The sequence below is a fragment of the Phlebotomus papatasi genome, chromosome 1 (assembly GCF_024763615.1).
Source record: "Phlebotomus papatasi isolate M1 chromosome 1, Ppap_2.1, whole genome shotgun sequence".
Lineage (NCBI taxonomy): Eukaryota > Metazoa > Arthropoda > Insecta > Diptera > Psychodidae > Phlebotomus > Phlebotomus papatasi.
The window spans coordinates 3,578,411-3,604,891 of record NC_077222.1 but is presented as its reverse complement, the minus strand read 5'-3'; the positions used below and the strand labels follow the sequence as shown (position 1 = coordinate 3,604,891).

At 34.3% G+C, this 26,481-nt stretch overlaps 1 protein-coding gene across 1 annotated transcript in view; it reads left to right on the top strand.

Annotated features, from left to right (window-relative positions):
• The window catches only part of LOC129798749 (muscarinic acetylcholine receptor M4), a 63,261-nt gene extending 43,803 nt beyond the window's left edge, over positions 1–19,458 (top strand). The window contains exons 2-3 of the mRNA XM_055842062.1: positions 13,556–13,992; positions 17,486–19,458. Of these exons, the coding sequence (XP_055698037.1) occupies positions 13,556–13,992; positions 17,486–19,458 (2,410 nt within the window). The remainder of the gene's footprint in view (positions 1–13,555; positions 13,993–17,485) is intronic.
• The last annotated feature ends 7,023 nt before the right edge of the window (positions 19,459–26,481 follow it).

The window sequence follows — 26,481 nt, the reverse complement described above, 5'->3', positions numbered from 1 at the left end:
CCCCATCTCTACATAAACGCTTTTGTCGGTCCCGTTCTAGTAAAAGGAATTCATTCACAAATTTTGAATTATCACCTTTATAATTTTTATAGAAGAAGTGACTTCTTCAAAATTTGCAGTATGAATCAAGTATGATTTATATTTTCTGCTAGAAACTTTAAATTGATATTTAGAAACTATATTTTGACATTTAAAGTTTCACCGGGCAACCCTAATTCTAGCACTTAGTATCAGCTATTTAGAATTCCTGCATGTCAAAGGTAAAAGTGATAACTACCCGTCAAATCATTGCTCTACCTGCCGATTTTACTCGGAGGTTTTTTTTAAATTTTAACGGTATATTTTAGTACATTCAGAGAAAATCTGTAGATTTTCGTCAGAATTTCTGCGTTGAAAATCTGTAGATTTTCGGCAGAAATTCTGCCGAAAATTACAGATTCTCGGCAGAATTTCTCCCTAGAAAATCTGCATAACCTCCATTACTTCACAAACGTATTGTTGATTTATGAAGAAACTGTAGAAGTTATAAAGAAAATGGTATGCTCTGCTTAACAAGCATTACCGAGTACACATTTTATATAAGTAAAAAGTTGCGAGCAAAAATACTAATTCCTTAAAAATCGCTCATGGAATGGTACAAAAACACGAAATTTAGGCTGACATTCTGCTTAAAGTGTTCACTTCACTATTCTCTACTTATAACACGGCGTCGCAGAATTCTTTATTTTATATAAACACTGTGATATCACTAAGAATAACTCTATAGAATTTTGCAAACTTCAGTGAAAAATATTCCATCTTTTTTGACACATCTGTCTGGAAAGTCTGGAATGTAGAAAAATCTACAAAAAATCGGCAAAATATCTACAAGAATTCGTCAGAGTCTGCACCAGGATTCGTCAGAAAATCTGCAAAAATTTCTGACGAATTTTGTCCCAAGCCCAAATAAAATTCGTAGGAATATCTACAGATTTCTCGGCAGATTTTCGGCAGAGTTGTAGATATTTTCTGCAGAAAACTTAAAGATATCTGACGAAATTATTTGACGGGGTCATTTTACAACAATTTTTCAAATTTAAAAAATGACAGTTATATAGACTTCTCACGATTATCGTTGTATTCTTTTCTAAACATAAATGTTATTCATATTGCTAAAACTCATTCAAATTTTTCAGATCATTGAAAAATATTTCAAATATTCCAAATTTTTCTCTCTTACAACATTTTTACTGTATTTGTCCAGTGAGATGTTGTGCAAGTGAACTTGACGCCTTTGAGGAATTCTTTAGAGCTTTTTCCCAATTGTCTTACTATATTATGTGTGCATTTTTTCTTATGGATTCCCTTTCTTTTGGTGGATGAAGTGAGAAATTCTTTTCTTGCTCGAAGCCTGCTTTTGATTTTCTTGCGCTACAAGGCACAAAAGATTCCGATTGAATTCTCTGTCTGTCTTCACATCGTGTTGAATTATTTCTTGTGTCTTCATGTTAGGCGAGCAAATAATAGCTGAGTTAGAGGTATTACAGTGTGCGATGTGAAGTGCTATTCACACAATTCAAACATCTCTTAAATAGCGAATATAATAAAGAAATGGAAGATACTATATTATATTTCGGTCATGCAGTATTACAGGGGCGTATGTCTATTTTCTGACATCTTTTAGAAAATCGAAAAAATCACTTCAAAGACTAAATTACATGATAAAGCTGTTTCTCAAAAAGTGATTCTGTACATACCCAATGAGCATTTTTTGTCAAGAATTTGTTGTAATGACAATTTTATTATACCAAAACGACATTTAAGAGTTCTACATATTTTATCCATAGGGTAATGTGATCGTGAGAACTTAAAAATAATTAGATATCAAATATTTATAGGATTTTTTATGTGTCCCAAAATACCCTGAAAAGCACCTTGTCCAGAAATACCACACGTTACCCTAAACCCGCATAAGAAAGACCCATTTTCTGATAAGCAGGTATATTAATATCCAAATTATACCACGTTTTTATTTCTGATACAATCACGTCATTTTGTATGGTAAAATATATCAATAACTAAATAAATATTGACGTAGGCCTTCACGTGTTCACAAAAAATTGGTTTTACAAATTAAATCTAAGCTAGTGTAGTCACTTCTTGTGAGAGTTAAAAGGTAAAAAGTAACTAATAATATTTAAAATGCATTTGAATTTGTGCAACAACATAGTAAAAACCTGACGATCCGAGGAACACTGTCGATCATTGGTGCTCTTCCCTTATAATAACTTCATTTATCATATCAAAACTCATTAATCATAGTTTTTTTTAATGTGTTATTGTGAAACAGCGATGTTTGTCAATTTTTTTTTTCAATTTCTTCTATTAAATTGTATTTTGTGTTACCAATGACATAGGAATGAATTTTTCTCGAACAAAAAGTATATTTAAAAAGAAAATGTTTTAAATAATATCTTTTTAAAGAATATAGTAAAAAACAAAATATTTACATAAAATAACACAGGTCTACAAAATTTACTTTTTGAAAAAATTCTTATGAAATATTAGTTGATTATTATGCTATTGGGTGTGCTAATTTAGAAAATGACTTTATTTTTTTTCAATCATATCACAATTCTGAGAATTTATTGTTTTTGTCTTTTATCTGTTTTGTTCTACTTTATTGATTATATCTCCGGTTTAAGTGAACGGAATTCAAATTTTAGATATCCGTTGGAATGGTGAAGAGTTGCTCTACAACTTTATATTAATACATGAATTCTGTAAAACCACCCCTTGAGAGTGAAATAATGAAGTTTTCCTAAGAAATCCCCAAAAAATGCATTGGATTAAGGTTTCAAAAAAATCATATATAACAAACTAAAGCAGATATTTAGGTGATCTCTATGGGAGAGCATAGAGGGTCCTTGGGGGTATATATTTGACCAATAGAGACACCTCCTGTGAATTCTCTAAATGTCTCATTTATTGATCTTAGTCATTTTTGAAAATACAAAAATTCTATCTTACAGCAAATTGTTACACTGAGAAAAAAAGAGGGTGCGATTAACTTTTTTCCTCATAACTTTAACGCTTTTTAGGTGTAAAAATATATCAACATTTTTTAATGTTAATTTTACACCCTTTTAAGGGTAAAATTAACATGAAAAAAGGTAACTTTAACCCTCAATACACCTAAAAATATAATATAATAATATTACACCGATTTTGGATCAATACTGCAGGGTAAAATTAACATTGCCGGAATGTTATTTTAACTTTTTCGGATTTTTTCTCAGAGTGTAGGAATTTTTGAGATTCAATTCTTAAGAGTCGGGAAATTAATTCTTTAGCAATAATATTGCTTAAATTTGTTTAGAAAACACAATGTTCTCTTAAAATCATCAAATTAAGAGTGAATTTAATACATATCACTTATGATAAAGAGGAATGGAGCCTATTTATAGACTCTGCGCTAAGTTATTTTCTTGATATAAAATACACATGACATTAAAATCATTTAGATTTTACATCTATTATGTTCTACATTATTTAAATTAGAAATATTCAGATAATATTGAATATTATATTGATTATATTTATGATATACTCACTTAGATAGAAAATGCTATTTGGGTATATTACCCATTTAGCAAAATCTTACTGGATTGAAAAATCAAAATTCTTTGTTTAGTGTATTTATTGCTGAATATTTACCTGATTTAGCACCAATGGATGTTTATGCTCCAAAAACTGAGGATTTTCCTTCAAGAATAAAAACACCAATATCTCAAAATTGACATATACCCCTGTAATCCAAAATGAGCATTAATTTCTCCTCCGTGTAAGTTTCATATTTGGAAGTACAAGAAAACTAACCATAACATTTTCCATAAGAAAAAAATATATTCACACAAATTTGTATTATGGATACCTTCTGGTGGTCGTGCCCATCCTTGAATTTTCTTAAGACACGAATTGGGGATTAACAAGACAGCAAAAGGGTGGTGATAAAACATTCCATCTGACCAGAAGCAAAAGACAAAAATAATCTACATTTAATACTGGCTGGAAAAAGAGAGAAAGAAATGGGGGGAAAATCTTGCTGAGGGAGAAAAATGAAATATCAAAGATAAGATAAGATAAGATAAGATAAGATTTTTATTATCCCATTATTCTGTTTTGTGGTTGCGTCTGCCGCCGTCTTACCATTACCGGCCTCACCAGGTAAACGGCAGAAACCCTGGGTCGCAGGCCGTATATGCCAACTCATACAATCGAGTGCAGATCAATCTATCTATGTGAACATACATGATTAAATATATATATAAAAGTAGTAAATATTGGCCGGCAAGGAAAACGGGAGACAGTCATAGAGGGAAAAACAGGTAAGGGATGAAGTGACAACGGGCTCTGCGGGAGAGCGCGTGTTGTTGTCACTGGTTCAGTCAAGGCGTGAGAAGTCACCGAGGAAAGAGATGCTGAAGTAGAAGGGAAAAAAAGAAGTCAAAAATGTGTAATATCAAAAGTGAAATATGAAAAATTAAGAATTAAGAATTAAGAATGAAGGAGCAAAAATTAAAAATTGAACACGGTCAGTAGAAAAACCTCCAAGAATTATAGGAAGTGTAGCGAAGGAATTACGAGAGAAAAACGAGACGACAGTCCAAAACACGCCCCCCCACCAATCGCCGCCATTCAGCACCAAAGGGCTAAAAAGGCAACCAAAAGGGGAGTAGATCCAATACGGACATAAGCTAAGAATAAATTTTAAAGAACGCGAGCGCTTTGTGAGGCAGGGCGAGGGATACACACAGGCGAGAACTGTACAAGAGTGGGCAGAGAAAGGGCTGAAGGCCCCAAAGAGATCCCACTATAGCAAACACCTGGAAAAGTTCGCCGCCGCATCACAACCGCAAAATTAGAAAAGTTTGGAAAGAGAACGAAAAGAAAATACTAATAAACTCAGCCCAGAGGGTTGCCTCAAGTCCATCAAGTAGCCATCCGGAGACGAAAGTCACGAAGACGTAATGGCCAGTCGACTACGTCCTTTCAGCTCTAAATTCTCTCCAGATAAGGGTATTAATTTGGTTAAAAAATGAGAAATGTGTCATTCTTCTAGATCTCAGATGCTCTGGTAAGGAGTTATAAAGAGATGGGCCCAGAAAAGGAAAGGTATGTTTAAACCATTCCTTTCTAGGAAAAGGAACGGGTACAGTGAGACCCATCCTTAACGCTCTTAATCTTCTGGAAGTAAGGAAACCTCCCCGAATATAGAATGTGCGAAGTGTTTTATATTTAAATTGGTAAGCAATCGGCAGAATATGTTGGTCATGGAAAGTTTGCCACAGCGAGTCATATCTTCTTTTCCTAAAGAGTGCTCTGATAGAGGTTCTTTGAACCATTTCAACTGACTTAAAATTAGTGGGAAGTGCCGCACCCCATGCAGTTAGACCATACTGTAACCTGGAATCTACGCAAGCGTAATAAAATGATCGAGCAACCTCATCAGGGCAATATTTTCCAATTTGAAAGGCATTGGCTACAATAGGAGCAAGGGAATTCTTTAGACGACAAATGTGGGGTTTCCAAGTCAATCTGCTATCAATAACAACCCCCAAGTATGTAACTTCGTTAGTGAAGGGAATACTTATACAAGCCTCCCCACAATTTGTAGAACATCTCGACGAATGACAAAGGATGTTATTATCATCACCAACACAAGGGGTAGGAAGGAAAAATCGTACCGCTCTTGATTTGTTACTTATAATTAGAGAATGTTCATCTAACCACAATCTCACAGATTTCAGATCAACATCCATCCTCACATTGACTTCATTCCAAGACATCCCCCTAAAGAGAAGCACAAGATCATCTGCGTAGGCAAGAATTCTACATGAAAGATTAATTTTAAGTAAATTATTTAAGTATATTAAAAACAGTAGCGGACCTAAAACTGTGCCTTGGGGAACACCGTACTTCATCACTCCAAAATCACTCAGAGAATTGTCCAAACGGACAGACTGACATCTATTCGAAAGATATGACTTGAAAATATCAAGACCAACACCATTGATCCCCAGTCGGAACAAAATCTCAAGTAATATAGAATGGCATACCGTATCAAATGCCTTGGTTAAATCTAGGAAGATTGCTCCTACACATTCACCGTTATTAGCACTGAGACTGATCTCATCAACGAGGGCAGAAATGGCATCTTCGGTACAGCGCCCGGGGGTGAACCCATATTGATCTGGACTTAAATTTTGTTCTTTGTTCAAAAAATTTTCTAGCCGTGATTTTAACAATTTTTCGACAATTTTAGAGAAAACAGATAAAAGAGAAATCGGACGATAATTATTAGGATCTGATTTATTACCTCTTTTATGAATAGGGACTACAACGGCAACTTTAAGGCAATCAGGGAAAATCCCACTTTCGAAACACCTATTAATTAAGATTGTTAGAATATCAACTATATTAAAGGATATATTTTTAACGCAATCGGAAGTGATAGAATCATATGCCTTAGATTTGTTATTTTTTAAATTATGTATAGTTTTAAGAACTTCATATCCGGTAGCAGGAAAAATGAAAAAACTTCTACGGGAATGGTCAGACGAAAAATTAATATGAGATGATACTATTGGAATATTTAGCCCCTCCACCAGTGCCTCAGGTGTATTAATAAAGAAATCATTCAAACAATTAGCTATATCGATGGGTGATGTATAAATATTATTGTTATGAACAATTTATCAATAGAGGTAGCAGCAGAAGAACCTCTACCAGTGAGTTCATTTATGATTTTCCATTGAGCCTTTCCATCCCCCCTCGCCATCCTAAATCTCCCATTGTAGTATGCGCTTTTTTCCTGCATAACTTTGGCGCGAATAGATTTACAAGCCATTCTATATTCATTCTTCAAAATTGTGTTACCCGGATGTTTTTTAAGACGCTTATATAGCTTGTTTTTAGCTGAAATTTCCTTCAAAAGCGTATTAGAGATCCAAGGTTTTAACTTGTGGTGGAAATTTCTACGAGCAGGGACTGTGGAACATGCAGAGATCATACTTTGCAATTTATCAATGAAAAGAGAAAAACTAACAGAGACATCAGCGCAGGACATTACATCCCCCCAATCCTCACGCAACAGCAAGTCATTCAGAGAAGTATAAGAAATAACTGTGGGGGCGATCACTGGAGGAAGAGTCTGAGGTGCTTTTAATCCTTCAACTGTGAGGTGCAAGAGAGAGTGATCCGTGATATTTAACTCATAAACTTCACAGCGATTACGCAGTTTTCTGTGATTGCATCTTACAAAAAAATTGTCAATACATGAAGAGTTGCTATTGCAAAATCTAGTTGGAGAATCCACTAGAGGCTCAAAGCCAAATGAAGAAAAGAGAAACACAAAATCATCTCTCTGGGTGTTAGCCTTATGTAAATCGATATTAAAATCGCCCAGAAAATAAACGTTATCCACATCACTCTGAGAGACCAATAGATTTTCAAGATCATCCAAAAAAGTTGATATTGGACAAGAATGCAAACGATAGATACACACAAAAGAGAAAATAATTTGATCAATCCTGCACCTCAAAATGATGCAGTCAAAGTGCAGTCAAAGTGTCGGACTTGATGTGGTATTTTTTTTTGGTCTTTCTCTTCATGTTTCTGGAAAATTTCGAGGGGTGATACTTGTGTGAAAATGATTTTTCTCTCTTGTCTTTCTTCGTAACTTTTCCATGATGAAACCCAGTGTGGGAAAACAAGAAAGACTTCGTCAGTCTTTTCTATTACTTGTTAAATTTGGCTTGACACTTTTTTTTCTTGTTTCTCATCAGCAAAAAAAACGAAATATAATTGAAAAGGCATTTTTGTCTATGAGAAATTTTCTTTATATACCTTTAATCCAAAATGTATATCAGAATTACTCGTCCTAATGGTGGCATTTGATAGATAAAACCCGCTATTTTGCTAGAAACAATTTTCCCTTTTATGAGATAGAGGAGATAGATCTATTTTGGATCCTTAGGAAGATTAATCGATAATTTTCCACCCCAATTCATACGGCAGTTGACCCTCAGAACGGCATGAAATTTGTTAAAGATTTTAATTGGGAGTTAAAATTCGCACTCTCAGAGGTATGGTATACACAAGGGCTACCCCAGGATGAAGAGCGAACAGTTTTGTGGAAATAAATAAGCGCAATTTCTCTAAAATTAAATTATACGACAAATTCAATGATGCGAATTTATGTTTGTTTGTTCAACTCGAAAAATATACAAACATCCAAGGATAACTTTTGCCTGGTCCCCAAAATGCTGGAAAACAAGAATCTATCCTAGAGATATAAAGCATCATATGAATCTGTTGTTGAGAATAGATGAAAGACACAGAATCCCTCAAGAAATTGATTAGAAGAGGATTTAGTACATATTTATTTCTACTGTTTTCAGAGCTCTTTGAGGCTTTTAATTTACAATTAGATCCTGAGGAAATTTTTGAAATCATGACAATGTTTTGTTATTGCTCGAATTCCGGGGAAAGAGCTATATTGTATCTAATTGGTTACATGCTGAGAACCTGAAAATTACTATTCCTATACCTTCCCTACATCTTCTCACTCCAAGGAGCCTCATTTGGACGTAATTTGGCGAAAACCCCAACGCTGTTTGTTTACTCGTCCGTTATGCGATATGCAGGCCAAACGGTTAGAGATAGCGACTTAGTGTTCAGCAAAAATCACATAAAGGCTATCGTCGCTATCATGAAAGCAAAGGACCTAAATTATTTAATAATGTAAATGACATAGGGGGAGATGGGGCTATATTCATACACGATTTTTTAACTTTAACGTAATGTTTTTTGTTTTCATTATGCGAAAACAAAGATATAGGAAACCTGTACCAAATTTCGGCCAGCTTGCAATTTCGGCCACTTCTTTTATTTCTCAAATGTCCATGAATTTTAAGTTTAAAGATTTTGCAAGCATTCCAGAAAGGCAATGAATTATGAGAATCAAAGTGGCCGAAATCACCGAAATATTATCTAAAGCTATGTCTATATTTTTATTCATTTTAAAATGAATTAAGAATCATTTTAGAAAAAACAAAGAAGATAAACTATCTACAAGGTTCCAAGCAACACTTCTTAATTTTGTACAGTTACCCTATCAATGTAGCTCCAAAGCTCCAAATAACCCGATATCCTTTAATTTTCATGCGGACTTTAGTAGGGGAAAGTGGCCTGCCTTTGAATGCGGCAGCCTTTGAATATTTAAATTTTTCTCTTATTTTCCACAGCAAAAATTCTATTTTATTAATCGAAGTTAATAGAAAATAGTTAGTTGTATTGACTATAGTTTAGGGAATAGAGTTTTTGCTTTGGAAATTAAGAGAAAAAATTATATATTCAAAAGCTGTCGCATTCAAAGGCAGGCCACTTTCCCCTAATATATACCTATAACCCCTATAACATTAATGCTTCTTTCTTTTTTTATTTGTTCATTACAAGATACCGTTCTATGATAAGTTTTCTGTAGGTTAGATAATACATAACCTCAAATTCTAGGATAATTTGTTCGCTAAATAAATCAAATATTGCAAAATATATAATATTTCTCAAATAAGAATTAAATAAATTTGGAATGTTTACACTTAGTAAAAAGCAATCCAAATCACGTAAGTTTTAGTAAGTCTGACGTAATGACTTAGTCATAACTGAGGCCCTTGAAAGTTGTATGACTGAAAGTGCATGGCTGTCAAGAGAAAGTAGGGGAGACAGGGGTAGAATTATCCAGCAAATGAAGCTTTTTTTTCGCGCATGATTTGTGAAAAAATGATAAAGTTTGTCTAATGTTTTTATGTTTCATAAGTAGCATTAAGATATTGGCTGTATAAAACCGTATAGTTCAGAGCTCTCAAATCCTTGGCTTTTTCTAGAGAGGATAATGAAAAAAGTATGACACATTGGCTACACCTGCCCCGGCCTGGGTAGATTTAGCCACTTTCGGGGTGCTATTTGCCACCAGTTTTCCAGACGAAATTTTAAAACTGGAAATACCAAGTGTTATTTCACTTGATCCACTGAAGCCCACTGATACTAAATATGTAACTTAAATCTAATGAAAAAGTCTTTAGCCGACTTTTTTATGACATTTTTGTAATTGCGGCAAAATTGATGAAAATATCCTGAAAAAATCTATTTCACAAATTTTTCATCCGAATGGCAATATTGCTTGGAATATCAATAGTACTCTTTCATCTAACAATTATCCATGTATTAGTGAAAAATCATTGATAGTTTTATCCGGCCACGGAAGAGTGGCTACAACTGCCCCGAGGGCTGTTTTAGTGTTTTTCATCTTATTTAAAAAATTGGATAATTATTATCCAAGTGAAAAATATTTTTTAATTAGGTTTATGAAACCAGAAACGAGGTAAAACTATGAAATCTTGACTACAAACTCAGAAAACCAAATGCTGGTCCAAAAACTGAAACATCAAAACTGCAGTTTTATACCCATTTTATAAAAATGCTTCTAAATTGTAGGATAACAGGATCAGACTTATAAATATTTCTGAGAATATGGGGATGTGTTCCTACTTTCATTAAAAAAATACTTTGCTCAAGGTACATTTTAAGGGAACCGAGAAAAATCCACTCTCTACTTCTGCCCCTGGCTAATTGTACCCCGGTCTCCCCTATGGCGTTTTCTATCTGGCAACGTCTTCGATGACTGCTGATTCCGAGCAGAATATTGGTCATACTGTCAAACGTTTTGTCAATCTTGTAAACTATAGGTCACCGTAACGTCGCCACTTGGACACTAAACTTACAGTAGAGCCTCGCTATAATCCATATTTGGTTCCAGATTTGACACTTGGGTCGCACTAGTCCATATCATTTTTTAAAATGATCAACGACTTTTAGTATTGAAATTGTTCGACGGCTTCTACTTTCTTTGCGATTGTGGTACTTGTCCTCGCTCTCTTCATTATGGATCACAATTATCACAACTCCTCAATAAAGTTTGCCAAAAATATTAAAATAATTATGACAACATTGCATGTCGCGTACTAAAAAATATAATCTAACTTAAAATCAGTGTTTTCAAATCAACGGTCGATAAATTATGGACCATAGAGTGATGACCTATAGCGAGGTTCTACTGTACATTCATTTTTATTGCTGTCAAACTATAAAAATTTTAGTTATTCAACTAGCGTTGCATTCAAAATATTCAATCGTCGTTATGTCCTAAATGTTGTGCCTCTAACACATGACATTCCACTTGGGAAGCTTGTTTTGATCACATCTTGCATTTATATTTATTTATTAGGACTTCAATATAGTATAAAAAATCAATAATGGTAATGACCTTAATTTGACAGTAAAAACTTCGATAACTGCACAAATTCATATACAGTAGAGTTCCTCAAATTTGAACATTTGGGGGGTATAGATGACATTTCTCACTCCTCAAATTTGAACGATATTTTCAAAAACGTAACGGAATTCATGTGAAATGCACTTTCCGTCAATTAAGATAAACAACTTTAGAGAATATATCAATGTAATTTATTGTGAAATAAATTAAATTTGTTGCGGAAGTTAATATAAAACGATAATATTGAGGAAATACCAGAGAAAAATGGCACTCCACGCAAAACTTTCTTCACATAACCTCAAATTTTACATTTTGAACTCAACTGTCGTTCAAATTTGAGGAACTCGACTGTATATTTTCAACTGAATTCTGATAACCTTAAAACGATACTCGCGAGGACGTGCCATTTCCATATACAGTGCCCGCTCTCTAATTCGGATCGGCGTAATCCGGACGAGTTATCGACGGTTACATTTAAAATAATTTTGAGGAAATATATGCATGCGTGTTCAGCAATGAAAATGAATTATCTTGTGATGTTTTTGTTTAATAAATGAAGTTATAATAGCATAAAATTCTCTAATTATGTTTTTTTAATCTTCTTTAAAACTTTTATTCTAATTCTACAAAAAAATCTTGTATTATATTTTCGAGACGTTGAACAAATTCAAAAAAATCCATCCGGATTACGAAGCAGACATCTGTCATATTGTCTCCCAATCATCCGGATTACAAAGCGGTCACTGTATTTGGTTAGCATTTTTGTTCGAGAACTGCTGACCGGTCAGCATATTTTTGCTGATCGATTCAGCAAAAATATGTTGAAAACAGTGCTTTTTTCAGCTAAGTGCTAGTGAAGTTAAACGTTCGAAAACTTTATCCACTTTTAAAGTTAAAAATGATATAGAGAACGTATTTCTTAACCAATTAGAACGACTTTGCATGAATTTGAAAGGTCTTGGAACCCCGAACAATTCTGAATTACTTTCACCAACTAACCCAAAACCATTTTTTTGGGGTAATGATTAAGGTGACAAATTTGAGCACACCGCAAAGCTGAGATGCTTCACCATCCCTTTGTGTAGGACGATCCTTTCTCGCGGTGTGAATTTTGCGGTAAAATTTTCCAACGTGTTGGGACGATAAATAACATAAAAATAAACACGAAAATAATTTTATCGTGAAAATCGAGGGTGATTTATTCTGACCAAAAAAAGTACGGCCGCTCCATGATGGTTATATGAATATTTTGGAGAGGTGTAAAAGGCTCTTCACGATGTCACTTTTAATGTTCCGACCCGACGATGCCCTGGAACCGGAGGGATGGGGCTTTTGCAAAAATTTTCATTGGTGAGTCTCCATGTGCTTTTATGAGGCCACAGACTCTTGAGCACATGATGTTGGATCATTAAATATTAATAAATACTTCCCCATTCCCTCAGTTTTATTATTAAATGATATCCCATGATATTGTAGCGTCGATTTTAATGATCTCACCCACTCCAGACTTTTTGTTTATTGCTCCAAATCAAAAGAAGTGTAATATTATATAATCGCTCACTTTTGCAATACCTCTCTAGATACATACGTTCGCACCGTCAATCTCCAGGGGGGCATTTTATAGAGGTCATTTTATTAGTGAAGTTTTGAGGGAAATTATACCCCGCTGTTTCTTAGTTTATGCTCTTTTTAATGAATTCTCAAGTTAAACGTTGCATTTTCAACGGAGCGGACAGAAGTGTTAATTAGTCATTTTATTTCATTTCCTAAAATAACCTCATTACGCTGCGTCCATTGCCGTCTTAATGTGTTTTTGCACCTTAAAAAAAATCGGCAAAAATTGTGAAGGGAGCAATAGAGCATTTCGCAAAGTCTTTCCTATGCCATTTTTCCTATGTCCTTTGTAGCTTTTTCCTGGAATGTTGAGCAAGAAAAGTGAGTAGGAGGAGATGCTCAAAGTATTTCAGTATTGACAAAGAAAAACATAATCTCGAGAATTAAGTGATTCTTGATTGATAAATGATGAGATTTGAATTTTATTTGCTCATAAAAAATGTTGGACAAGTTATGATTTTCTCACCATTACATTAAATTTGTCTCATATGTAATAAAATATTTTACGACTCCGATAAGGTCATATGAAAGTCTTTGTTTTCAAAATGCCTTTTTTGTCGTTTTTAGGAAACTTAAGAAAAAACAAGAGAGAATCTGCAAAGCACTATATAAGCGCTTCATCAACTTCCCTGCATGCCAGCGTCTCCTAGGTCTTCCAGTATATCGACCCATATACGATGGCGGAGATCTCTATCCCTGGACAAACAATGACAGTATGATCGACTGGAGCTACTTCAACATCAGCCTCAATGGTCCATTTGATGAGGGTCTGTGGAATGCAACGACACAGCTCATGACAACACCCAAGCCCAATGGACCTGTTCCTGTTCTGCCGCCCTTTGAACTCTGGCAAACCATCTTCATTGCCATCTGCCTGGCACTCTGTATCATTCTCACGGTTGGTGGCAATACTCTTGTGCTACTTGCCTTCATGGTGGATCGCAGCATTCGGCAGCCCAGCAACTACTTCATCGCATCCCTCGCTTGCACCGATATGCTCATAGGTAAGATGATTTGATTCTAAAGGCGATCCTTTGCAATAGTGTAACTTTCTACGAAAGCCCCATAATTTTAGGCCACGCCCCTTTTTGAATAATTGCTTTTCAGCTACAATTACCATTCTTCTTGAAATGTACAACATAGAAATTACGATTTTCTACGAAAGTCCTGTACTATTTTTAATAATTAGAATTAAATTTTCTAAAGAAGATCTACACAGGAAAATATTAGACCACGCCTCTTTTAAAAGAAAAATGACCAAACTAAACTTAATATTTAGTCTTAATTTAAAATGGTGAATATGGGATTTTCTAAGATACAATGGGTGTCAATAGTTTGTTGCCTAATGCATGTTTGAGGAAACATGTGAAAAAATGATAGAAAAAAATACCTTTTAAAATTTTTCTTTTTGCAGATGAGTTCCCTGTAATCAATAGATATTATTTATATTTTTCAAAAAAAAATATTAATTTTATTTCATATCAAAAATAATGACCAAAAGTTGGTCATTTTTGAAAAATCAAAAGTTTGTTGCCTCATTTAAAAAACTAATTCAAAATGGTCAAAATATGCAACCAACTTAATGTAAACCGGTTACATTTTGAGTTTATGAAAGAAAAATTTTAAAAAGTATTTTTTTCTATCATTTTTTTCACTTATTTCCTCAAACATGCATTAGGCAACGAACTATTGACACCCACTGTATCTCTGAGTTTCCAGAGATGCAGTACTTGATTTTCGGAATAAAACCCCCACAAAAATGAATTTAAGCCACGCCTCCTTTTGGAATTTTTACTGGTTAGCCACAGTTGAAATTTTTTCTTAATATTAAATGTTAAATAAGGTAGCTGTGTGCGAGATTTTAAATTTTCCAGAGATGTGGTTTTTGATTCTGTGAATGATATCTCTATAAAAGTAAATTTAGAGTAAGATTGAAGATTTTCCGAAAACTCTGAACCGAAAGTTCTGGGGAAGATTTAAAATTCAGCTAAAAGTGTTTTAGGGCAAAATCACATTAACAGTAAAATGCTCACCGTATTTCGTTAATTTACGCATTTTCAGTGCAATTCTTATGCAAATTTTCCATTACCGTATTACCTTATCTCATACTCGGATGCACTAAGGTGAAAATAATTCAAGAAAATTTGAAGAAATAAGACGAAAATTAGATAAACGGTGAGCAAAAAAATACGATTAATTTCTCTTACAGTTTCTTTTTTGCTCACCGTTTATCGAATTTTCGTTTTATTTTTTTTCAATTTTCTTATATTATTTTCACCTAGTGCCACCGAGTATGAGATAAGGTAATACGGTAATGGAAAATTTGCATAAGAATTGCAATGAAAATGCGAAAATTAACGAAATACGGCGAGCATTTTATTGTCAATGTGATCCTGCCTTTAATCTTGAGGTGACTCCATTCCCACTGCACTGGAATCCCCGGAAAATTTTCAATCATACACTAATCACGCCAGCCCAAACATTTAATAAATTTAGACCACGTCCCGTTTTGGAATAATTGCTAGTCAGGCACAGTTGAAATCTTTAACAGTAAATATTTGAAAAGGAAATTTTGTACGAAATCTCAGATTTTACATCAGAGATTATACTAATTAACATTCTAATAAAGTTGCCAGAAAAATTAATTAAAGCCACGCCCTCGGAATAATTGATAATCAGCCACGGGTGAAATTTTTCTTTAATGTTATTTGTTAACAAGGGAGTTTGGTACGAAATCTCAGATTTTCCAGAAAAGTAGTATTTCATTTTCTGAATAAGATCCCCACGAAAAAATGGGCCACGCCCTTTAAAGAGTAAATGCTAGCTACTCTGAATAAGAAATATTTTGTTAAAAGGACAAATGGATTTTGTTAAAATTTTGTAATTTTCTAGTTTGACTAAACTTTTACTCACATTTTATATGAAAAAACATCCTTTTGACAAAGTTTTAACAGTATACAATTAGTCGTCGATTTGACAAAACTTTTCCACAGTCTATATGGAAGAACATCCTTTTGGAAAACTTTTCTTGTCAATTTGACAAGAGATTTGTTTTAGAGTACAGCTTATTTATTTCACAATTTTTAATGTTAAATGAAGAATATTCCAGCGAAATTTCCGTTTTCCTACAGAAGCAGGATTTTATTTTGAAAAAGTAACAGAAAAATAATAATAAGCCACGCCCACTTCAGTTAACGTTTCTTATCGATGTGAAAATGTATGAAAAACAGGATTAATCAAGCACTTCCTAAGAAAACCTCCTCCAAAAATTCACCCTGGAGTGATACTCAAAATATCACAGAAACTAAAAAAATAGGCCACGCCTCTGATAAATCTTTCATGAAGTACGAATTCTAAGTTACATACAATAATTTTCGGAATTTGTCTTTCCCAGAACTTCTCTCTTTCAGAACCCATCCCTAGTTTTGAGTAGGAGTAATACAAACACATGGATGTTGTTTTTAACAAGATGCAACTATCGAGTGGGCGTGGCTAAGTCCTATTTTGCCAACTCCCTGGCAAGTTGCCTGAAATTTGAAGCCACTTTCTCATACTTCGATTTAAATTTATATGGGATTTTTTTCTGCACTCGCTACCGTTATGCTAAATATTTAAAAAGTGAAAAGTTTTTCCATATTATAAGATACCTTTCCGTATGGAGGAATAAATATACCAAATTTTTGTTTAAATAAATTTTTTTCTCGAGCACCTTGACCTGAGTCCGAGATCAATTTAGGAATTGGCTTCAAATAAGGGAAAAGCACCCCGGATCGGAATGTTAAGAGACATACTCGATATTTAGTTGAAAATATAAGCCTCAAAATACTATTTTGTATTTTTGTGTAATGCTAATAGGTATATTAGTGATCCATTTAACTATATCTGTGCGTTTGAACTTTAAAATTTTACAATAAAATAATAAAAAATAGATGTAATTGCTACTGTGTACTCTGTACCTTGGATCGTCACGAATTTAATCAGATGTCTCACGGAAAATTGGTTTTATAAATTAAATCTACACTAATGCACTGTATTCTTGTAAGAATTAAATGATGAAAAGTAGCTAATGATTTTCTAAAAGTTTATTTTAATTGGTGCAATAATATGACAATAACTTGACGATCCGAGGAATACTGCCGATCGCTGGTGCTCTTCCCTTAGCTCCATATAGAAAGGCCAACTTCTCAAGGGGTTGTGTTTTGCCTTCCTTTCCTTGCAATAAACGTAAGGTATTTTCCAAACACTCTTTATTGTCAATATCTTTTCAAAAGCAAGGAATAAAAGAGATTTAGCACACTTTGAGGGGCAAGGACCTTTAGGCTCCGCCCATAGTGAAATTTCCGGGCGTGGCTTATCTCCAAAATGGGACGCTACTCTAGAAAAAAGGCGTGAGTTTAAATTGTGTGGGCGGGGCTAAAAAAAAAAGTTACAGTATTGCAAAGAAGCCCTTTCTCTTGTTTGCATGACAATTTGTGATGATGAAATGATCCCCTGCAGGAACTGTTTCAATGCCCTTCTACACGGTTTACGTGCTGATGGGGTATTGGGATCTTGGTCCTCTGCTCTGTGATCTCTGGCTCTCCGTGGACTATACCGTGTGCCTCGTGTCTCAGTACACCGTCTTACTCATAACAATAGATCGCTTCTGTTCAGTTAAAATAGCCGCCAAGTACCGCAGCTGGCGCACAAAACAGAAAGTGATCTGGATGGTGACAATCACATGGATAATTCCAGCTCTCCTATTCTTCATATCAATCTTTGGGTGGGAACACTTTGTGGGCTATCGGGACTTGCAGCCGGGTCAGTGTGCTGTACAATTCCTCAAGGATCCTGTGTTCAACACTGCCTTAATTATTGGTTACTACTGGACAACACTAGTGGTACTCTTTGTCCTCTATGGTGGCATCTACAAGACTGCCTATGAGATGCAGAAAAAGAGTGAAGCCAAGCAGCGAAAGATGCAATCAATGGTGGCTCTGAGTGCTGGAGCAATGACTGGAATGGCAGGAAGGGCTGCTGGAATTGGGATATCAAAGACACAGAGCACACTACTGAGTCAGGACAAACCAAAAGCCCTGCCCAGTGTTACTCAAACATCCACAGTGCCACAATCATCATCATCATCTTCCAATCAGGCCAATTTTGGGGAGGAAACCAACAAGAAGACACACAAAGAGGGAAGAGAAAAGCGCAGGGATAAAGATGCCAATGAGGGGGACAAGAGTGAAAGATCCAGCAGTCCGGCTTTTGATTCGGACGAAGAAAGTTCAGCCCAGCAGCAACAGCAGGAGCGTCAGAAGAAGGTGCAACAGGAGAGAAAGCGTTCCTCCATTGCAGGGTTGATGGTTGGTGTTCATGCCCCAGTTCTGGCTGCCAGGGTCAATGGTGCGATAGGTCAGAAGGCCAGTGAGGTGCCAAAGAAGACACCGTCGCCTTTAACACCAAATTTGCCTAGAATTCAGGAGACGAGCCTTCTTGACACCCAAAATGGACAAAGTACGCTTGATAGAGTCCCCCTTCAGCCCGTTCCTGTTCAATCCCCCATTTCTCCGCAGGATATTGCCCCTCCTGAGATCCCACCCGAGCAGCATCGGCTGCGCCTTTCCCATCCCATTTTACCACCTCCGGACGCCTTCCAGAGTAGTCCTCCCGTGGCAGATAGCCCCAAAGCTTCGGTGCGTCCCCGAAGCTTAACGGTGAGTAGCCATGGTGAGTATAATCTCACTTATGACATTCTAGGGGGTATGGATGGGGCAGATCTGCGCTTCATGGACGAGAGTTCGGTGGTTGTGCCGTCGCCACCAAATGAGAGTCCACCCACGTCAATTAGTCTCCCACCCGCGCGTCCAGCCGCCCCCAACCAAAGTGCCGCCAATCCCAGTCTCCTCCACAAAGCCCTCATTCGTGCCACGGCCCAGCTCCAGCCCCCGGATCATGCCAAATTCCACACAGCCGTCTCAGTTGATCGGCCGGACCAGAAACCGGTGACGTCCATCGTCCAGGACACCTGCCACATCGATGCCCACAAGGCCGAATCAACGAAATCCTCAACGGATGCAGCCACACCGAGTGTCTCGGCTGCACCCGAACCCCCTTCTTCCACCGATTCCAGGCGCCGTGGGGATTTTATCCGGTCCATAGGGAAGCGCCTGAAAGGCAAAAAGAAGTCTCCGGGAGGGCCAGGAGCTGGTCGACAGAAGTCCAAGTCTGAAAATCGTGCAAGAAAAGCCTTCAGGACAATTTCATTCATTCTGGGAGCTTTTGTGGCTTGCTGGACGCCATATCATGTACTGGCCCTCGTGGAGGGCTTCTGTAAATCACCTCCATGCACCAATGAGCATCTCTACATGTTTTCTTATTTCCTCTGCTATGCCAACAGTCCCATGAATCCCTTTTGCTATGCTCTTGCCAATCAGCAGTTCAAAAAAACTTTTACACGTATCCTCAAGGGAGACTTTCACATGACTTAAATTCTCATTCTTCTCACTCTCTCCATTTGAACGGAATTTTCTAAAAGGAACACCTAATTTGAATTGGAAATTTACAATTGAATTCAGAGCGGAGATTTTCAATAAAATGAAAAAACAGTTTCGAATATCGGAATCTTTAGTTGAGCTTTTAAATTTTTCAATATTTCCTAATTTAATCCTTTAAGGACGATTGGAAAACCGGTGTCCCATAAAGAAAATAATTTTTCCTGACTACCTAAAGTTATTTTTTTCTTATTTTTATACGTAATTGTAAAGTAGAAGGTTGAAGGAATCTAGAATATTTTTTTGAAGTCTCTAGCTATTTGCTATGTAGTAAATATTTAAGCTCAAAAATGGCGATTTTTTAAATTATCAAATTCATGACTGCCTCTATCGGTCGCTTTTTGTAAAAGGCGTTATTCTGTTTAATTCTCTTTCGAGTGATTGCCGTATTTCTGCGGCTGCTATTCGTAATTTCTATCTTCAGGCTGGATCCTAGAAGCATTCAATTTGTTTCTTGAACTTTCTTAATTTTAAATTCTTGTCATTCTCTATTTTTTATGTTCCTCTTTTTTCTGATTTATTTTAATTATCACAATTGTAAAAGGGATGACCCTATTCTTTTGATTAAATAATAATAATAATAATTCATAATTGATTTTATTCATTTTTTATACTTCCAATTCTTTTAAGCAAAACCCTTTTGGCAATAAAAACTACAATACTCATACGGAATCTTTTTCATTAAAGCGAAAAATATTATTCATTGGTATTGTCAGAAAAATTACTTAAATTTTTGGGCTATTTTTGTCCCTATCGTTCATAGAAGCACAAAATACACCGAATCAGACTCTGTTGGACTTTCCAAGGTTAGATGTAAGACTTATCATTGATTATGTTTCCCAGTTTAATTTTTATTGTTGATTTTCAGTCCGTAAAAAGTGTCTCGTCGTTAAAGGGTTAATCCTTTTATTTGGCTCTGGGATATGAGGTTATGTTAAGCTTAACCTCAAATTTTGTCAAAGGTCTCGAAGATCTTTTATTACTCACAATTTATTAAAGGAAAATTTAACTATTCAAAAGCGTTTTCAATATTCTAACTTTCTTCTATTGAAAATGGTAGCATTTTCAATACAATACTGCAACTAACAATGACATAACCTTAAAAATTACTTTTCCGTATAAATGAAAATTCTTAATTTAAAATTATTTGTTTCGCTTAAACATTTGCTGACTTTACTAAATTAATTTCAATCAATTTTATATTTCTACATAAAGAGGTCAAATTTATAGAAAAAAAGATAAATTTTAAGGTTAGAATTTGCATTAAAAAATCTAATAGAGTTCTAACATTAAAAGTCACAAATTTTTCAATCGGAAGCAAGAGAGCGTTTGCTATTCAAAAGGCTTCTTATACATCTATATATTATATTTTATACAGCTAAGAAGTTAGTTTGCAATTTGAGGTTATGTCGAACATAACCTTCAATATGCTATACACTTCTCATTGAAGAAATCTTTAAAATTGTCAAATGTTTTTCAGCGAGCGCTTTTTGTTGCAAAAAACAATAAAATTTTCATCTTTACGTTTTGTGCTGAGAATTACATATTTTAAAAACAAATAAACCCTCCATGGGACATTAAATCGTATCTTAAAAGCTTTTTTGGGGTTAGAAAATTTAAAATTTGGAAATTCCATGCAGTCTTGTAACCAATATTATGGTGAAACGTTCAATTTGTCGCGCAAAATATCAAAATTTACTTCTAAAAAATTTTAAGACTGCGTCTCTCTGAAATATTTTCTTATTTTTAAGGTTAGATACAAAATAACCTGTCTTATTAATTATTAAAATTTTTCAATAGTTAATTTTCAGGTCCAATCTATCAGATAATTCATAAATCTGCAATCTATTTTTTTTAAGAATTCTAGTAAACTTTCCATAGAAGGTTTTACCAGACTTCCTGTGCTTTTGAGGTTAGAATTGATTTAAAACTCTAATGAATTTTTAGATCAGTTCTCACTGGAGCTTATTAATTAATCAAAAACACCTTAACCGCATAAATTGGAAGCTTTTGTCTCATAAAGTATCTTTCAATATTTTTTAGGTTAACCTTAATATAACCTAACCTAAACATTTTGGTTAAGGGACTTTTTTGTCAAAGAAGTGCATAGGGGAAATTGGGGCACAACCGGGTAGCTCCGAACACTGTTTTTTTCTAAACTACTTGAACTATGAAGATCGTTTCTGCAGTGTCCGAACATCCTTATAAAATCTATGAATTTATAAAGGTCTCGTTCTCTCTGAAGCCCAATATCTACACTCAGAAAAATAAACGAGTAAAACTTACTCAAATCGATGTTAAATTAACTCTTTTTCGTTGTGATTTTCGATTAACTATATTTTAGAGTTGATTTTACTTCTATTTAGATATAATATTAGGAAGAGTTGTTTCAACTTTTTTATCCTAAAATTTACATGACAAGAGAGTGTAAATAACTCTTTTTAAGTGGTAAAATAACTCTTTTTAAGAGTTAAAACAACTCGTTTCAAGAGTTAAATAATTCTGTTTTGGAGTTAAAATAACTCTTTCAAATCCTAAAATGGATAGATTTTGCAATTAAGGTTTTTTTTTATTTTAATATTTTCTTTATAAATATTTTTTTGACCTCAAGTTCCCTATGTTTCGAGCGAAATATCACGTATGATGCACGCACATGTCTTCATAAAACACTTGTTAGGCTTATTTCTAGATGATGTTCGATATGACCTTTGTCAAATGAAAATTTTCTTGACTGCAGTATATTCTTAGAACGAAAACACTTAAGCATATACTTCGGTCGAGATGACATTTTACACCAAAAAAGAGTAAGAATTGCATTGATATTCTTCGAGTTAATTCAACTCGGCGATAGAGTTGTTTCAAGTCTACAGTTTTTTTTCTTAGTGTAATAAATCGCAGCATTCGGAGCCACCCCGTGTTCAGTGGTGCCCCAGTTTCCCCTGAGATTCTATATTTAAATTTAAAACATTTTTGAGTGGATCTTTATCAATCAGCTAAAGATTGTTTTAATTAGGTTTTTAAGGTTAAAATTTTGCAACTAAAAATGCGCCTGAGAAGACATACTAAAACGTGTTTTTGGGTTTGATATGACCATTTTACTAAAAATTTGAATTTTTAAGGAAATGTTTGAATGCTACCTAACCTAAAATTTGTGTTTGTTCAATTTGAGGTTAGATTTAACATAACCTCGTTTGACATAACCTCTTTTAATGCGTTTAACTGTGTAACTGCCTCAACAGAACTTCCAATTTCGCAACGGAAACGCACAAAATTGCGATATTTGACTCTTAATTGCAATTTAAGCAAAAATCATGTTTTTTCTCAGATGCGCGATTGAAATCCTCAATTTTAATTAGGATTCCTAATTAGAAAATTTCGCTCCCTTTTTCACAAGACTCTTCAGCGAGATCATTTGCATATCATTCAACTTTCAATTCGAACGGCAATACTTTTTTCATGACTTTTTCAATGCTTTTCTTACATTTCTCGCAGTTCTCTCTTTTTCTTTTTTTTTTTTGGGCGAATAATTTATGCATTATAAATTTTTTTAGATTCATGCTTTTTAATTCCTATCCTTTTCCAACCCTTCTTACCCCATAATTCCAAATGGAATGGAAATAGCAAAAATTTTAAGAGGAAAATTCATATTGATAGACAATAATTAATTAGGATTTTATTATTAATATATTTGTAGCTAATGAAATATTTGACATTATTATGGGAATATCGCTTAGGTCATTTTTTGTAGATTTTACTATATTCATAAATTTAGGAAAGGATACCAAAAAAAAGAATAGAAAAGTGAATTCTAGAAGGTAATATCATAAAAAAATAGTTATTTGTTCAATTTAGCGCATGTCGCATGCTAGTCATATGAAACTCGTGTAAAATCGTATGAGACATCTGAAAATTTAAAAAACCGATGTTAACCAAGTGAAAGAAATCATTCCAAAACGGCTGCTTGTGCACTTTTTATTAGGTAAAAAAGATAAGAAAGGAGGATAAACAAAATTAAATGTGAAATGATCAATACAATTCACTAATTGGATATATTTGCAGATTTATGTGAAGAGTATTGTGTGTAAATAATCTATAAAAAATGTTAGAAATTCATGTCTTTTAAAATAAATCATTCTTCATCCCAACATTTTCTAGAGGAAGAATGAAAAGGACAAGTTCCCACGAAGAGTTCTCCTGAATTTTTTCCACTTCAATTGAGCCCCAAATCAATGGGAAAACTTCAGGAGATCAATGCATTTTTTTTTGTAGATAAAAAATAATGCTAATCATTGAGACAAAGAAGACATTTATTTAGGAAAAAAATCACATTAACTAGGTGAATATTAAAAAAAATATAGGTATACATAAAAAAAAATAATAATTGTGCAACAAAAAAATCGCTTTGAGAATTCTCTTGAAGACACTAACACTATTTTTTCATTAATTATTACATATCATTTCATCTTAGAATGTATTTTTAATATATTTTTGTAAGACTTGAGAAAAAGACGGATATTTTGGTCTTTTAAAAATAGACTCTGTGGATATATTTACGACAAAATATAGCATTGAATTGGGTATTTTTTAGTCGAATGTCGTGTATTGCCCCAATATTGGCTAATATTAGGCATTCTCTTGTACATATTTGAGGATAAATGACAAACATTTGAAATAACATATAATCATGTCATTATTTTTTTTTGCCAGTAAAAGAAACTTTTCTTCGGGACCCCTTCAGATGAGCATAGCTTTTTTTTCAATTTTATATTTGACATTGAGATATTATTGGACTTTTTCAGTAAGTTTCTCTTGGAAATAATTTTAAACCACGCCCCCTTGAAGATTTTTGACAAAACCATGTAAATATTTTGACAATTTAGGTATTTTTATTAGGATAGAACAGCACTCTCAGGACAAACTAAAGTTACGAATTTGAACATGGGTTGGACTTTCAGTATCCCATCCCAGTTTAAGGATTATACGGGCTTCAGACCTAAGGCTTAGCCATATGGCTTCTTATCAATTAAGATTTTTTTGGGAAAAATTAAATAAGTTTTCGACTACTAAAAACAAATGATCTGGTCGATTCTAAAAAATCAATAAAAACGGTTGCTCTTTGGGTTTTTGAGACCTTCGGAAACTGGGCTAAACCTCCAGTATGAAACCGGTATTAGGCTTTAAGGCATACACTGAGCTAGGGCTACATTGAAAACGTGTTTTCGCATATTTTTTTAAAAGGAGCTGAACTTTAATGTAATGTAATTTAGATAGACAAAACATTTCTGGATCTAAATTCATTTATAGCTACGTCAAGCTTCATTTAGAAATTATGCAAGAAAACAACGTTTTTTAATGTAGCCACAGTTTAATGTAGCTCTACCTCCTTCTAAATAATTTATTGAACAAACCTGCAATATTTACTATCTTTATTGATTTTCTTCGTAAAATTTTAATAAAAATTGGCAATATTTGCAATGGATGCTATGAAGTTGGTAAATTGATAATAACTTACTTCTATATTCTAAGCCTCGCCTACTTCTTTGCGTTGTCCTCTTGCAGATCTCTTTGTATCTATTCAGTGTTGTCCCAAAAACAAGGTCCTAATTTTATTCGGTGTCCTACTAAATTATTGAGATTTTTAGAACAAATGAGCGAAAATGATACCATGCCCCTTTTGTAACTCCGACCGATTCAATGCATTATTCCCAAAAAATAAATAAATAAATAAATAAAGCGATGGTTCGTTAATACGGGTTTCAGACCAAAGCCTTAACCATATGACTTAACTGCTATAATTTTTTATCAGTCAAGATTTTTTGGCAAAATTTTAATTAGGATTTAATTATTAACGGAAAATGTTCTATTAGATTCTGAAAAAACCAATAAAATTGAATGCTATTTAGGATTTGACCTTCAAGACCTTCGCCCAAGAAGCAATTTTTTCTTAATATAGTCTTGTAGGATTCCTTAAGTAAGACACTATACAACCGAAAATCTTTTTATTTGCTTATAACGCTCTTGGTTCCATCACAGAGATTACTATCTAGTCTATTCTATCAGAGACTACTATTCTATAGGAATTTCAAAAGAAAATTCTCACTTTAAGTCTTTTAAAAGGGTGTTTAATACTTGGTTCTATAAGGCAGCTATTTTGCTTCTTGGACGGGAACAGGGCTACACCTCTAATTTGAATACTTCTTAATGCAATCGCTCACTCATCTACTGATTTGTCCATTTATTTGTTTGTACTTTTGAAGGCTAAAACAAAGTGGCCTCTCATCAATAAACCCAACCATAAAAGTCCCTATTTTTGATCCAATATCTCGGGGATCTCAGTGGCGTAATACGCAAGACCGTTGGCTCTTGGGCGGATAGATCGTCGGCTTGACTCACAGTGTTGTGAGTTCGAGTCCTGCCCGGTGCAACCAATTGAATGTCGAGAAAAAAGACATTTTCACTAAGATAAAACGTAATAAAAATTCACCGTCTCTGTCCAAAAACTCCGGGAACATGGAAGAAGTATCCACACTACGAGGTAGGCGTTCCTGGGTGATCTACGATCAGCAGATTACATTGTAAAACAAATAAAGTATTTCGATACGACTAATAATGCACTATCTTAAAACGTTGTTAAAATTTGAAAGGCAAAGAGAAACGGCAAAAGATGCCACGCCCCTTTTCAAGATCTGTCAAACAAGGTCGTAGCCAGAATCTTAGTGAGATTGGATCCAAATTTGAAAAAGTTTGAGAAGAATATTTTTGGAGTATCATCTCTCGTTTTCCAACACAAAGAAACAAGCTTTTTTTTAAAAAAAAGTCCAACCTTATTCCAATCTTTATTAATTTGGACTTATTGATATTAATAAAATCCTTTACTTGGATTATTTTAGGAAGAAGATAGTAAGACCTGATTTTGACGTATTTAAACAAGGAAGTACAAAAACGTTCTAGTTAATGATT